Raw genomic sequence first — 16,387 nt, forward strand, 5'->3', positions numbered from 1 at the left:
CTATATAACCATGCAATTCTTAACATAACCCCAACAACACCAAACAAAAACAAAGCACAACAAATAAATGGTGTAAATTCTACAGGATTCCCCCCTTCTCTATTGCACACCAACTTGTGGCAACCTTCTATTACCAAATCATCCCTCAGATGTCAGGCGATCAAACTGACACTGAGGGAGGGGGGGTCCTAGAAAAAACACAACATAAACCACATAAAACGCAAAAAACAATTCTGGCCAGAGAAAAAAACAAACAAACAAACAAACACCACAAAACAAAACAAAAAACACATAACATAAATTTAACTCTGTAAATAAATGCATGGTACATAAAATGCTATGCAGCTAACACCAATTTTCTTAATATCTAAAAAACAAAACAAAACTACCCCTACTGGGCAATCAATCATTACATACAATATACAAATACCCTTAGTACCATCAGGCAAAAAAGAAAAATTACATCATCAATTAAATCATTTACAGTAATACAATTGCATCCTGACTTACTTCTAAATTCAAAGCTATTCACAGCTTAAGGGTTCTTACTATTAACTTCTACTTTTAAACCCAAAAAAAAATCACCACTTATATACCCTTAGCCTAATACAATTACAATTACATAGCACAATATACAATCTTCAACTAATGCAACAAAATTATTTATAACCAAACAATTGCAAACTAAATTCTTTGCCTAAATTTATTTACAAACATTTCAAAAATACCAAAAACTTTTCTCTTTAGCATCTTTACAAAATTCAACTGCTATTCCCTCCAGCAACCACAGAGTTAACTTTGTACTCTGCCTAACATTACTCGCTAGTAGTTAATTACCTTTTCTATCAACTACACCCTCAAGGTTATCAACCAATATTCCAAGCTAGTTGTCTGTTGCCCGCCGCCTGGGCCCGATCCTTTTTTCCTCTTCAAGTTCTCTATCTATTGCGTGCCTGCCTGGGCCCGATCCAAAGCACTTTACATAAAGGTATTTTGGGTCACATAAATTCAAAGCCATTCTCCCAAATTTCCTAAATTTATGCCTACAACTCCCCGCTTTAAGAATACTCAACAAACCTTTAGGCCGAATTTTCTCAAACTTTAAAAACAAAAAACAAATAGGCTCTAAAAAACAGGGGTTAGTAATGGGGAGGGGTAATATCATTTACAATCCAATTAGGGAGGGCAATACATGCTAAAAAAAAATTCCACAACACAGGGCGCAGCCTGCAAAATAAACCCCAAAATCCAATCAATACCACAGTTTTTAGCAGGAGTCCCAAATTTTTTCCTGCCAGTGTGCAATTCTTTGCTTCTTTACCAGGGTCAGTTCTCAATGTCTTTTTAGTCAGGAATTTCTAGACACTGGCAATATCAATGATGTGAGTGTTTTTTCTCCTGTTCCACCACCATCGTGGTTCAAGTTCTATGGGGGAAATTATCAGGACATCATCCTATACATTCAGGCAAAGCAAAAATTATCTCAATCAATTAAATCATTCAGGGAGGATCAAACAAAAAGAATCCTGGCATAGCAAACAAGCAACTTTCCTCCAGGGGCCCAGGTTGTGTACATCGTGTGGCTCTTTCAGACATTCCATCCACCACTGCAGCAGACATCTCTGATACTAACACAGTTGCAATTGCTTCACTGCTACTGCTTGCAGCCTCAAATCCCGAATGAGCAGTGGTAATATCCTGGACTAGTTCAGGAAATAATTTTCCAGGCACTGCTTCTAAAGGCTTTAAAGTTTCAGCTGAGGTTTCCATAGATGTTACAGTTTCTGCAATGATTTGTTCTTCAATTGCTGCAGCTGTAACAGGCACAAATGTTTTTTGAGCCCCAGAGCTTTCAATACTAAAAATGGGTGAGCCAGTATCTGCCAGCTGCACAGCTAAATTCCCTTGCTCCTCTTCGTCTCCCTTTCCACACACAGGCAGTTCTTGAGGACACATGTCGCTCTGTAGAGGGGCCCCATTTACAACTGCCCCTGGGCATTCTGATACTAGGTTAGATGGCGCATCTCCTACATCAGTCTGCATGGGGGCCTCAGCTGCAACCGCTTCAGTGTGCTCTGATTCCAAGGTAAACACAGTATCTTCTACCTCTGTCGTCCCAGGTGCCTCAGTTACCCCACTCTGCATTGCATCCCCAATAAAAGCTTCCTGAGTGATTTGCCGCCCATCGGATCCCTAAAGCCGAGCAGTTCGGGTGGGCTTGCGCAAAGTGATGTCCATAGCAAAGGCAGTTTGGGGAGGGCCAGTGGATCCAAACCCTCGAGACCCGCGGTCAATTGGGGTCGATCGGGGCACACATCCCTTGAAAGGTATTAACTGAGCAAGACGTGTACCAGCAGTTATAGTCACAGGGGGACAGAGGGCACGTACCATTATCCCAATATTCCCCGTATAGTCGGCATCAATAAGGCCAGGCAAAACAAAAATACCTTGTTTCGATGTCGACGAACGGCCAATCAAAAGGGCACTCAGTCCAAATCCTAATGGACCATCGGTGTTGGAAGGAAGAACTTGAACCTCGTCAGTGTCTAAAACTACATCTGTCGCTGTGGCCAAGTCCACTCCGGCACTGCCACGGGTTGCTCCGGTGAGGTGTTCCAGGCAGCCGGGTTGGCGGGTGGAGGCACTTGTGTCGTCGCGCTCCTCCGAGGGGCGCTCCGCGATCCGTTTCCCGGCAGCGGTGTTCCATCCTTCGTGTAACGCGCCCAACAGTCGGCGGCGCGATGTCCAAACTTATCACATCGTGTGCAAGCGCCAGTTGCAGCTTTAGGTGACACATCAGAGGCCTGCTGCCCATTTTGCATAGGGCAGTCCCGCCGGAAATGCCCGGGTTTTCCACAACCAAAACAGGGGCCGGCTGGCCGGGTCGGTCTTCTAGCCCCCCGCTGTCCCCCGAGCAGGGGTTGTAACGCCACGGCCAGTGCAGAGGCCTGTGCCTTAGCATGAATTGCCGCCTTATCCGTCTCCTCAAGCATAGCGGCCCTACCACATGCCTCAATCATTTCCATCAGGGTCGCAGTCTTGGGCAAGGTGGCTAATATACGGCGGCAAGTGGGATTTGCATTCTGGGTTGCAAGATCAAGTCCAACTGCAGTTCTGGCCTCTGGCGTCAGATTGGGAGATCTATCAATAGCCTCTCGAAGGCGATCCAAAAAGGTGGAATACGGTTCCGATGGGCCTTGCATAATTTTAGCGTAGGGAGGGCTCGGCTTTCCCATCTGGGGCACCACTTTAAAGGCAGCCAAAGCCAGTTCCTGCGACTGCTGCAGGATCCGGGGATCGAGGCGGGCTTGCAAATGCGGGTCAACAAAGCGACCGGCTCCCAAAAACATATCAGCAGTGGCCAGGCGCCGAGGATCATCATCCGGTAAATCCAAATTGCGGACAAGAGCCAAGTCAACTCTCTTAGCCCAATCATCTTTCCACAACAGTTTCTGTGTAGGTGTAAGAAGCATATCAGCTAGCTTAATCGCATCGTACGGACACATTGCTTGGCCAACAAATACCTGTTCAATGATAGACTGTACATACGGATTATCTAGTCCATAAGCCATGATCGATTTCTGTGCCTCACGGATCAACTTCCAGTCCAAAGGGGCCCACCGTCTATGATTAGGGTGTTGAGGATCTGGCGTAATCACCGGAAAGGCCTCGGGTGTTAGACCTTCAAGGATGGCTTCTCTTAAAACCCCATGCCAACGCTGTACCGGATCCGGAGGGTCTCCAGTTGGAGGGTCCCCGGGGCCAGGCGGGGCGGGGGGGCGAGTCGAATGAAAGCACTTGTGAAGATGCGATCGCGATGATCCAGGTGGAAGACCTTCCAATTGGTCCAACTTGTCACATATATGCTGCAGCTGTCGACCCTGGCGCTCCATCTCCTTATAGAAGGCATCAAACTGAGTAAACTGAGTAAACGTAGTCAAATCGGGATATGGGTTTGATGGCACACGTTCCACCCGAGCCTCCTCTGTCCCCCCGCAATCGTGGCACCCCCAGGCCCCGTGGACACGGCATGGCTTTGGAGGGGGTGCATACGGCAAGGCTGTCTCCATAGGCTCGGGCGTATCGGGGGGTAACGGGACCGTAGCAGGATCAATCATGTCGGGGCCGATAGCCACATTGGAGGGTAGTGGGGCCGTAGCAGGGGCAACATCATCCATAGGGTAGGGGTTGGAAGCCAAAGGTATCACCGTGTCCTCACCACCGAAAAACTCTCTGGCTCCAACCGGCAACACAGAAGGCATTCCGGGCGTTGGGCGGCAAAGCTCAGAAAGGGCCGCCTGCACTCCTGCCTCGGCCGCGAGAGTTTCTACTATCTCCTTCGCCTTATTCCATACTGGACTCAGGGAGAAGGCCTCCTTATCGCCCCGAGCCACCGACTTCCAAAGCTCGGAGCCTAGCCGCTCCCAAACAGTTTTATCAAAAATTGTACTTGGTTGAACAGAAAGTCCCCTTCTCCGTCCCCACCGCAGCAGACGGGATAACTTATCAGAGGGGAGCTTCTCTCCCTGCCGCTCCGCGATGCGCATCAAATATTCATGCACCGTCCTTTCTTCCGCTGATGCAGCGGTTCCCATGTTAGCTGCTCACCTCTGGGCTGGGGTGTGCCTCCCTTTTTCAGACGCCCTGCGGCTTGCCGCTCGACACTGAGCTCAGGTGCGCCCCTCTTTTCGGACGCCCTGCGGCTCCTAGCCGCTCGACACTGAACTCAGGTGCGCCCTTCTCTTCGGACGCCCTGCGGCCGCCGCTCGACACTGAGCTCAGGTGCGTCCCTCTTTTCGGACGCCCTGCGGCTCCTAGCCGCTCGACACTGAGCTCAGGTGCGCCTCCTTTTCTTCTTTTCAGTTCAGGCCACCAACACTATCCTCATTCGATACGAATCACGTCGGGGTCACCATTTGTTGCATCGCAGAGGAGCAGGGACAGAGTCTGACAACCCATGTGATCATAAGCAGAGAGTTCTTTATTCATTTCCAGCATACTCTTATATCCCATTATGGCCAGCAATCAGACAGTTGCTAATTGGTTAACAAAATTAACACAGCCGCAGCTGTAACCCCATAGGGTAATTATCATCCTAACACCTGTTTGACTTATCATCCTATTTACAATTAGCTGGCCGCTCAAGGCCAGCCCTTTATACACAATTCCCAGCGTTATCGGCTCGTCCCAGAAGCCTAAACAATCTCAGCATTTCACATTCTATTCCCAACAAATAAACTTGGACCCTTGAGAAGGGGTGACGAATGGATCAGAAATGCCCATGTGGCGTTTGTTTAAAAAGCCCTTTGAGGGAGAAATTGTTAGTAGGTACCTGGCCATGAGGGGTATATGGGAGACAGCTGACCCCATTACACAGAACATAACAGACAATGATTCCCCGCCTTAGAATTCTATACGGAGGTTTAAACATTCTAGAGACAGATTCTCATTCTCTATTAAATTCAATAGGATTTTTCTATATACTGGGGCAAACAGTATTATTTTCTGGTGTAACAAATTATATCAAAATACAGACACTTCCTAGTACAGCTTTCCCGGTTTGAAAATGTCAAGGTACAATGTATAAAAAAAGACTTGTATATATTGAAAATTCTTCCCCCCATTCCCTTATGCATGCACTCAAACCACTCACAATGTATTTCTCATTAATCTCAATCACTAGGCTAAAGTACCTGCTTTGAGGTTAAACGTTTGATTTGATATGTTTACAATGACATCTGTCTTTTCCGTGGTAATGTCTCCACTTGCTATTTGGAATGTAATGGAACCAATCTGCATTTCATGCACTCCTTGTACTGGGGTTGTAATGGGCCCAAAGAAAACTGCAAGGGAAAAAAAAGAAATTAAAATGGATAAAAGTGTATCTCAGCAAAGGTTCTATTCCCTAAAGTGAGGGACTCACCTGCCTCTATGTGCATTTAGTAGAGAGCTCACAAAAAGTTTGATTTTTAGTCTGGCACATTCCCATGGAGAAGATGACAAAAATACCCAAAATATGGCACATTCCCATGGAGAAGATGACAAAAATACCCAAAAAATATGACAAAAAAAGTTAAATCATGTTCATCCACACAAAGCCCAGGTAACTGTGTGGGAGAAAGCTGAGCCAGGGAGATAAGATCCACCCCCAACCTGGGTCTAGGGCACACAACTTCAAAACAACCTATCCTGTTATAGCTGCTGCTCCAATATGTAGGCTCAAATAGCAGCCATAGCCCCGCAATGCTAATGTATTGTAGCCACTGCCTCTTTGTAAATGGAAAGTCCCTGGTCTCTGTCTTTACCTGTTCTCATCACTGCCCTCCAATCTGGGATGGCGCAGAAAACACTTTTACAGTGTACATGGAGCAGAGGTGATCCCTGTATGATTGTACACTCAGACAATATGGGCCCACTGCAGGATATACGAGTGGAAATGTGATTTAGTATGAAAATAAGCAAGCTTGTGGATTCTCATTTTTTTTCAGTAGCCTTTGGGCTGGTTCACTATTCCAGGATCTGAATATTATATTCTTTTTAAAAAAATCTAATTAAGTTTGCAATATTTATCCTGTTCTTTGTAATCCTGTCAGGTTGGACAATGAAAAAAACTATTTAGTTTCACATTTGTTTCTCCTCAGTCTTACTTTCTTGCAGAATGTCCACTGACTTTAATAGGAGCGAGACTGGCCCCATGGGATGTATGATCCAGTAATTCACCAAGCATCACAGGTGGTAGTAAAACTGTTTACCTGCTCAGAATCTTTGTTAGTTGGTACGCTGCTAAAAATACCTGTGCCCTGTCTACACTACAGCTTCTGCTACTGTTATGACTGGTGGTGAATTATGGGCATGATTTTTACTATTGTACACAAACCTATTGCTGGAGTGATACAATTTTCTGCTTTTACTGATTTTTACTAATAGGATTATCACTGCTTTACTTTGAACACTGGGACTGACATGTTCACCAAACCAATATCAAAAAATATATATTTGAAAAAATCTTAAAATTTTCATCTATCACTACAATATTTATAAAACTTACAAAACATTAACAAAACAAACTTACCTTGTCCTTGCTGGGCATTCTCTGGCACAGTCTTGTGCATTTTGACATTGGTAATATTTCCACTTGCTCTATTTTGCAGTTCATCTGAAAATGCCTAGAAAAAGAACCACAGTCATCAGTTGTAGACATCACTTCTTTAGCGTTTCCTCAGTAGTAATATAGATTTGAAAAGTAAAAATTAAATTTAAAAATGTTTAGAAAAAACTAAAGGTGATGGACTAGATGCTGTCCACCGAGCAATCTTATTCAACACTGAATGGAAATATTGATAAATTGGAATCATAAAGGAACCATGATGCCTTCAAAATTATGGGCAAGGGAGAGAAACTGGCAAATTGCTTCAGGTTTAACACCTTCAGGCAGTACAGTGAAAGTATAATTAGCATGTAATAGGGTGCATAGACAGAGGGCTTATTCCTAACAGGAGTGATACCGCTAACTCAATTCCTGTCCACACACAAAAACCCTTAAAACTCAAGTTTGGTGGTGCTTTTAACTCAAGCTGGATGGCCCATCAGGGAGTATGGGCGGCAGCTCAAGTTAGCACAACTCGTCACCTGCTAACACAATCACTGTATGCTGCTTGCAGCAGCACAGCGTGGCTGCTCTCATTCAAGCTAAGTGAACTCAAAAGGAGTTAAACTCAAGTGTAGATAATTTGAGTGATCTATTCAGTGAAGACAGAGCCAGAGAGAGGAGGGGGAAAGAGAATGCTACCTGAGGCTATGCATGAAAGATTCACATGACTCCATGGGCTAAGGTATATTTCAGTGTTAACTTGTGCCAGCTCCAGCAAATGCAAAAAAAATTGTGCAGGAAAGCCAGGTGACTGTGTATGGAAGAATCAAAGGGAAGCTTTACATTCTAGGAGGAGTCCAATGGCAATTCTATCAGAGCAGGAGCAGAGGTCACCTGAATATTATTATCAAGATGGAAATCCAAGGATACTTTCTTGGCTAGCATGATAATGAGCATGTTGACATCTGCCCAAATCAGAAGCAGCATAATTTAATGGCCTCCAGACTAAAGGGGAATCTGACACTGGAGGATGACATGAGACACACTGTCTTTGTCTCCAACAGTGCTTTTCCTAACATTGCTCTAGCACCAGTGAAGCTCTACCAGTGCTAGCAATGGTGGAAGCACAGAGTAGACTGGCAACAAGTGTTTCTACCACTCTATTATTTAACTCTTAGTGGTAAACATGCCTGTGACTGGTTTACACTAACACATCAACCATAGCTACCAGTAGTGGAGCTGCACTGGTGCTAAACCACCAGTGCAAGGAGGGCTGACCATTCCCGGTGTAAAGGCAGGAGGGAGAGAAGGATGAGACTTTAAGAAACTACTGACAAAAATGGTGTAATCTAGTTCTGGCCTCACTTCATTTCCTTAACCCATGTGTAACAGAAAGCACAGTAATAGGATACAAGTTACCTGAAAATTTTCTGTATCATTTGGATGCCACAGAAAGTGAACTTCCTCAAGAGACTGATTTTTTTTTTTACGACTGAATTTGAACACCTGGTCAAACATTAATTTAGCAACGACAGGCTTAGGAAACCCTAAATTCCCTGTTCCAATTGCTGGGAAAGTGATTGACTTTAAAGACAGTTGCTCAGCAGTCTGAAGACATTCTGTGATGATGTCTCTTAGGAGCTGTGAATCACAACGAAGTTCGCGTTAGTACATGCAGTTAAATATTTTAATAGTGTATTTTATATTAAAATATCATAATTAAACATGGATTAATTCAAAATGAGCTTAGTTATATCAAAATTAACAGAGCTGACCCCTAGGAAATGCTCCGCTGATTTCAGTGGAGAATTCACATTAAATCTACATTACTACCAACTGAGAAACCCATTCAATCAAATGAGAATTAGGAAAATAGCCTTCTACCTTCTGTACAGATTCTTGCCCATTTTTCCATCCAGGAACAATGGCATGAAGCACAAAATGGCAGCCCAGATTACATCCATCTGTTTTGAACACAGACCCTTCACTAGCTACTTTTTCTAGGCCTTCTTCAGATAATAGTGCTTGGAGCATCGGACCCGCCTTGCTCAGCAAGGCTTTAGAGAGTGGACCTTTATCAAGCTGTAGATCTCGGGAAACGCTGTTTACGATGACGTCCGTCTTAAACAAAATCAAATATCGGTTATAAGATTAAACTTGGAACATTTAAGGCTAAGTGACTATAACAGCACCTACAGATTTAAGAAATAAAGCAAATTTAAAAAGTAGCAATCTGGAATAAAGCAAATCTTTTGAACACAATGGGCCAAATTATGCTCAGTTATACCTACATCATCCCACTGACTTTTGTGGGGTAGCTTGAGTATAATAGAGTGAAATTTGTCCCTTATGCAGCAGTTTATATTTTACATGGAAATGTCAGAATCCTGTGTTCTTACTCTACTGCCTCTATGTCCATTTGAAAAAACCCCATATGTGATTCTCCTGCAGGGGGGTCACATACTTGTAATGGTCCTGCCCATATTGCATGATACTACTACTGAATTCCAGATGCCTTGCTGCTCCTGTTAGCACCACAGGGTAAACTGGTATGAGTAGGAGCAACGACATGGGTGCAGTTATGTGGAAAGGGAAGGGAAGGAGGAGTTACAGAAGAGAAAGAGGAAAAAAAAGAGAAGGAATAAACTGAAGGAGAGAAAGAGGAGGAGGAAAGTGTTAATTCTCTCACTCCGTAGGTCAACATGGGTTATGAATGATGTGCAAACAGCACAGTCAGTCCCAGAGAGGAGTGCAGTACATCATGCTCTAGTAAACCGCTCTGACCAAAAGAGGATGTTATGTTTACACAGCCAGCACTCTTAGGATGGACAGCAGGTTATCATGTGGATCCTCTGAGTGGCACTAAAAGGGGCAAAAATTAGGCTCCAGAAGATGCTCTCTGCCTCAGACAAAAAAGGGAGAGATTGCTGAATCAAAGAGAGTGAGAGGGACAGATGTAAAGAACAAGGAGATAAAGACTGGATAGAAATAAAGTGGTGGAGATGGAAGAGAAATGCATCAACTCGAAAGCCAGAGGGAAAAGACAAAGACATTAAGGAAAAAGAAGAGATAGTTAGAAAACAGAGAAGGAAATAAGTGAGTTATTTAATTGGGAGTTTTGGCTGTTGGTCCAATTAATGGTTAAAAGAATTCAGTGCTGGTGGAATCTGAAAATTGGTAGGCAGTTAACATTGCATGGAATATGCAAGATCGATTCACTACAGGTACCAGAGATAGTTAATCCTTCCCCAGTAAAGAATCTTTGAGAGACGTGATCCAAAGCACCACTAAGATACTGCAGCAATGGGGCCATGTATGTTTACAGATAGAAGATAGCTCACTGTTACAGGCCCATATGCCACCAGGGACAAGTTTCAATGGCATTTAAGGGTGTTCAGGATCAGCAATTTAATTTTTACCTGTTTAAACATTTGAAGTTCTGCCACTTCCCCTCATAGAGACTATAGGCAGTTCCTACCCCCTCCCCCATAGCAGGGGCGGGCAAACTTTTTGGCCTGAGGGCCACATTGGGTTTCGTAAATTGTATGGAGGGCCGGTTAGGGGAGGGGATTGTGCCCCCCACCCCAGGACTCCTGCCCCATCCAACCCCCACCCCCGTCCCCTGACCACTCCCGGACCACCACCCTATCCAACCCCTCCTCTCATTCCTGACTGCCCCCTACCACCCCATCCTTCCTGACTGCCCCCCCCGGGACATCTGCCCCCATTCAATGCCCTGTTCCCCCCTAACCACCCCGACCCCTATCCATACCCCAGCCCCGACCACCACTCCTAACTCCCCTGCCCTCTATCCAACCCACCCTGCTCCCTGCCCCCTTACAGCACTGCCTGGAGCACCGGCAGCTGGTGGTGCTACAGCCGTGCCGCCCGACTGAAGCCAGGCCACACCGCCACCACCAGCATAGAGACCAGGTCAGGCCAGGCTCTGCAGCTGCGCTGCCCCACGAGCTCACAGCCCCACTGCCCAGAGCATTGTGCCAGCGGCTGAGTGAACGAGCTGAGGCTGCGGGGGAGGGGAACAGCAGGGGGGGGGTCAGGGGCTAGCCTCGTGGGCCAGGAGCTCAGGGACCAGGCAGGACTGTCTCGCAGGCTGGATGTGGCCCGTGGGCCATAGTTTGCCCACCTCTGCCCTATAGACTAACAAGTATGTATTCTTACACAGCTGGTGAGAGCACAAGAGTGCAAAGCACATGTCCTGAAAGCACATTTCACAGCTGGTTTCAGCTCATATCACAGTGTGAACTATAAACACAGACAAAACCATAAAGAAATGATGGAAGAGAAACACGTGGTTGCAACAGCTTAATGTGATAATGAATACAGTTCAAATAACAAAATACAGTCAGTCTAAAATATGTTTGCTCATCTCTATATATGTATAGAAAAACTAAACTTGTCTAACCTATACAATTGTGTTAAAATAATCAATTATGACTTATATTAACATATTGTATATGTTTAATTGTTTATTAGAACTGAAAATCTAAGTATCTTTTCATATATTTTATAACTGAAAACCAACTTTACTTGAAGTTGGATAACATCTGATAATTAAAATACCTACTGTAGCATCTTCAATGCTGCCTTTCTTCAGTATGATGCTTAATCCTTCATCTGTTGTTACCATCTGGAGACCCTTTCTGCTTTGAGCATTTCTACTTTTTCTGGGCTCGAAGGCTGCTTCAGACGGAGGTGACGAATTGTGTCGGGGTGATTTATCTCTAAACACGTCTTTGAAGGTATCAGTGAAAGCCTGAACGGTTTTCTCTGAAGAGTCCACAAGATGAATCTCTTTCAAGCAGCTTTCCCCTGGAGAATCTTCCAAGGTTTCCTTGATAGATGTTACAATTGACTGTGCACACAATTTTAATGGGAATCCAAATATCCCAGAGCTGATAGCAGGGATGGCTATGGAATGATGATTGTACGTTTCAGCCAGGCGTAGGCTTTCCTTAACTGCTCTTTTTAACAAGTGCACGCACTTTTCTGGTCCATGATCACTCCACTTGGGCCCAACAGCATGAATCACCTGTTTACACCGGAGGTTCCCAGCATCTGTAATAACAGCACGGCCGGGCTGCAAAGGGCCTCGTTTCTGCACAATACGGTCACATTCTGTTTGTAGTTCTGGCCCTGCAGCTTTTAAAAGTGCCTCAGCAAGGCCACCAATATGCTTTAAGTCCTCATTGGATGCATTCACCACAATGTCAGCTGGATGAGTGCACAAGTCTCCCTTATAAACTGCTACTACAACTCCATCTTGCAGGATCTTTTCATAGACGGGCTGGCCTTGCTTCGTATACACATTACTAACTTCACCATCTTCTCTTTGTTCTTCTCCTTCTTGCAGCCTGATCAGACAGTTAAATTGTTGTTTCACACCAGTCACATACAAGTGTTCTTGTTCTTTGAAAAACACCTTGGCCCCTGGTTTATCAATTACCACATTTTCCGAATGTAGCGGAGACAGAATTTGTTCAATTTTGGTGACCGCCTGGAACACTTCCCCTCTTGGTCCACTGAGGGAAATACCGTTACGTTTATTCGGTGTGCCAAATTCAATTTTCACACCGTTCTTTTTTAATTCAAGCCAAATATTGGACTTTTCCTTCTCCACAAACATTACAACTGCCACAGACCTAGCTATGATAACTTTTTGTACCTGAGTGTGTTTATCTACAAAATCAGAAAGTTGCTGATATGCTTCTGCTACTGCTCTGAAATAACCAGCAATGACTATTTGATCCTCCAACTCAACAATTATTATAGTTTCCTTGGAACAGTTATGTGCCTTGTACAAATGGTTGATGAGCTCCCTGCATTCTCTCTTTTTGAGGACTGAGTTGTCCTCCAGGTCAATGCATTTGTAAGTCAAAACCTTCTTCATTTCTTCTTCTGCTTCTAGAAGAACTCCAGGAGAACCTGCTATCAGCATTATGTTATCAGTGCCAAGCTCATAAAAGGCATTAATTTGATTTGACATAAATAAGTGCTGTGACAGAGTTTCATTATCTACGTGTTGTAGGAACTGGAAAATGTAAGGATGGACATTGATCGATTTCTGCGCCATGCTGTGCACTTTTTCTAGTATTTCACTTTTGACTTTAAATACTTCTGCAGCCACTCCACACAGACTAATACTCTTTGATGATGCATCATAACGTATCTTCAGAGATGGGTACTCCTTGTAAACATTCTCCTCTAGCCCAGCAAGGTGTAAAATTGCATACTTTCCTGGGTCAACTGACATAGTTTGTTCTATGCTCTGCTTTTCTCTTTCAATTTTTTTCCTGGCATTTTCTATTAGCTCCTTCAGTTCTTGCTCTGCCCCCTTCATAATCTCTGTGTTACCTACTAAGACAACTAGGTTCTTGGGAATGTCAGGTATGACCAAAACACCATCCTTTACCAAGCTGTTTCTTATGGCTTCCCACACCACTGAATTTACTTCACATTTAATGGCCTTGTACTTTGACATGCTACATGAGAATTTTTTAGAAACATCTTCATTCCAGGTCTTGATCAACCTGATCATTGATCTCTGTTTAGATAAGGCATTTGAGGGACACAATGTTATTTCTGGATTTGCACAGTTGGGTTGAGGCCACTTTAGTTCACATTTGCAATCTGCCATTTCATGATTTATTTCCTGGATTAGCCTATTATCGGTCTGTAAAAACTGCAAGATGTAAGGATCCAGGGACATTGTAATTGGTTCTGGCATCTTTATTTGTGGCCTTTCCTTTCCATATAGCGCTGTACCCAATGAGCTGTAGTATGGATACACAGAAATTGGTACTTTGTCGAGTGAATGCTGCTTTGCCAAGACAGTGTTTACATCTAAATAAAAAATAAAATAAAAATTACCCAAATCAAATCAATTAACTCTAACACTTTTTAAAACATCTGAAGATAATTAGCTTACAAGTTGCAATTCATGAGTTATTGCATTTCTTTTTATTTTGATAGGAGTGCTTTTTAGGTTGAATTTTTTTTTAATTGAATAAGAATATTTCCAAGTTACTGACAAGTGCCATTTTTCTAAGTACAGTAACTCCTCGCTTAACGTTTGTAGTTATGTTCCTGAAAAATGTGACTTTAAGTGAAACCATGTTAAGTGAATCCAATTTCCCCATAAAAATTAATGTAAATGGGGGAGTTTGGTTCCAGGGAAATTTTTTTCAACAAGACAAAAAACTATATATTATATAGATATACACACAGTATACGTTTTAAACAAACAATTTAATATTGTTCACAGCTATGATGATTGCGAAGCTTGGTTGAGGTGTGAAGTTAGAGGGTGGAAGAGGGAGGGATATTTCCCAGGGAATGCCTTACTGCTAAATGATGAACTAGCACTCGGCTGAGCCTTCAAGGATTAACACACTGTTTTTAATGTAGCCTCTCACACAAGGCAGCACAAACACAAGGGAAGGGAGACAGCATAGCAGACAGAGACATACACACACCTTGTGTGTGGGGGAGAGAGAGAGAGATGCACACTGCCCCTTTAAGTAAGATGACCCACTCTTAAGCGCATTGTCTTTTTAAGAGGATCAGGAAGTTGAGAAAGCAGCTGCTGCCCCAAGCTCTCTCTGTCTCTCTCCATCCATGTTCCCTCCCTGCTCTATATGGAGAAGGGGTAAGTGGGGTGCAGGAGCAGGGGGATACCCTGACATTAGCCCCCCCTTGTATATACTGTATGTTACTGTACATGCCCACAGCTTAACAAGTCATCATACTAGTAATAGTAATACTTACTCTTGCCATGTTATAAATAAATCTGAGACATTCCATCCAGAAAAAAAAGAGTTACTTTGTAAAGCTCTTTCTACTTTTTTTATGTACAGCATATCCATTGTGTGAACAATGAACAAGACTCTGATTAAAGAGGTGTAACTCTATCATGTGATTGCAGAGTCAGACCAAATATATTTTAATCAGCTTCCTGAGGAAAACAATTCATTTATGGTAATGAGATTTTAAGTGGACTTACAGATGCATAATGCACACAATGTTCCACATTAGAAGTTTAACATAGATGTTGGTGTTCTATACTTTTAATCTCTTAGCACCAGATGCTGCTTGCCTTACCTATACATAGACTTGGCAGGATTCAATTATAAGTGATAACTGTAGGTAAACGTCTATTTCAGCTGACACTAAAATCGATGAAAAATAAAAATCAATGGGTCGGTGCGCCTGCAGGGATCAGGTGTCACTGCCCTGTTGCAGTGTAGGAGCTCTGTGCAACTCCCGGGAGCGGCTCCATGACAACAGAGCTGCACGCACTCCCACAGGGCTGGTGACACCAGATTCCTGTAGACACAAGTGAATTGGAGGGTGTGGTTGTCCTGGTCCAGCAGAGCAGAGACTCCCACCCCCACCAACACTGTAAGGAGGAGGAGGCAGCCACCCTGCTGCTTAACAGCTCCTTGAAAGGTACAGTTCCCACGCTCCTGGCTGGTGAGTGAGAAAGCCAAACCTACCTATACAATTAAGGCCAGCTCCTTAGCTGGAGTAAATAAATGGAGCTATTTTGATTTATACCAGCTGAGGATCTGGTTCTATATTGAAGCTACAGGAACGTCTTCTCCCATAGCTGTTTGTTTATCACTACAAAACAGAGCAACACTTCCCATTTTAGGAGACTGGTTAAAATGTAACTGGGTAAATATATATTATTTTAAAGGATCTGGCATAATTATAGCCAAAATTAATACTGCATCAGAATTAAATCAAATACTACTGTGGTGTCTAGCCAAACAGATTAAAAAGTCCTTAACTACTTTCATACAGTGCCAGTAATCTACAACACAATCCATACTCTAACTAAGGTTAGGCACCTAAATCCATATTTAGGCAATTACATAAAAGATGTGAGCGCTCAGCACTAGTGGCTAATTTATAAAAATTTGGGGCCAGATTCTTCATTGGATTCTTGGAGTCACCCGAGGAGTTCTCGGCTGGTGCAGAGCTAATATACAGGTTTCTGCACAACATTCCCCATTCTGCACAGAGCTCCAACCAATCCACAGGGAGCCATTGCAGCTGATGTAAATTCAAGTAACCTCAGGACTAAGGGAGCATAAGGTTCAGGGCTGCTGTAATGAAGCTGGGAGCTGAACTCACCCCCCTCTGGCCCCAGGAGTGTGAGGGCAGAAATGTGGTAATAACACCATATCTGCCCATCCAGACACCCCTCAGATGTACTGAACTCAGCCCAAGTGCCCACAAGGACCAAGCCCCTGAAAGAGATTTGGATACCATGGT

The 16,387-nt window shown here is 43.8% G+C and overlaps 1 protein-coding gene across 1 annotated transcript in view; it reads right to left on the minus strand.

Moving 5' to 3' along the window:
• LOC123378826 (protein mono-ADP-ribosyltransferase PARP14-like) overlaps nucleotides 1-16,387 on the minus strand; it is a 49,876-nt gene that overhangs the window by 16,012 nt on the left and 17,477 nt on the right. The window contains exons 8-12 of the mRNA XM_045033035.1: nucleotides 11,676-13,951; nucleotides 8,975-9,211; nucleotides 8,510-8,731; nucleotides 7,073-7,166; nucleotides 5,694-5,843 (exon numbers count right to left, since the gene is read on the minus strand). Of these exons, the coding sequence (XP_044888970.1) occupies nucleotides 5,694-5,843; nucleotides 7,073-7,166; nucleotides 8,510-8,731; nucleotides 8,975-9,211; nucleotides 11,676-13,951 (2,979 nt within the window). The remainder of the gene's footprint in view (nucleotides 1-5,693; nucleotides 5,844-7,072; nucleotides 7,167-8,509; nucleotides 8,732-8,974; nucleotides 9,212-11,675; nucleotides 13,952-16,387) is intronic.

This window comes from Mauremys mutica, chromosome 10, assembly GCF_020497125.1.
Source record: "Mauremys mutica isolate MM-2020 ecotype Southern chromosome 10, ASM2049712v1, whole genome shotgun sequence".
In the NCBI taxonomy this organism is placed as follows: Eukaryota; Metazoa; Chordata; order Testudines; family Geoemydidae; genus Mauremys; species Mauremys mutica.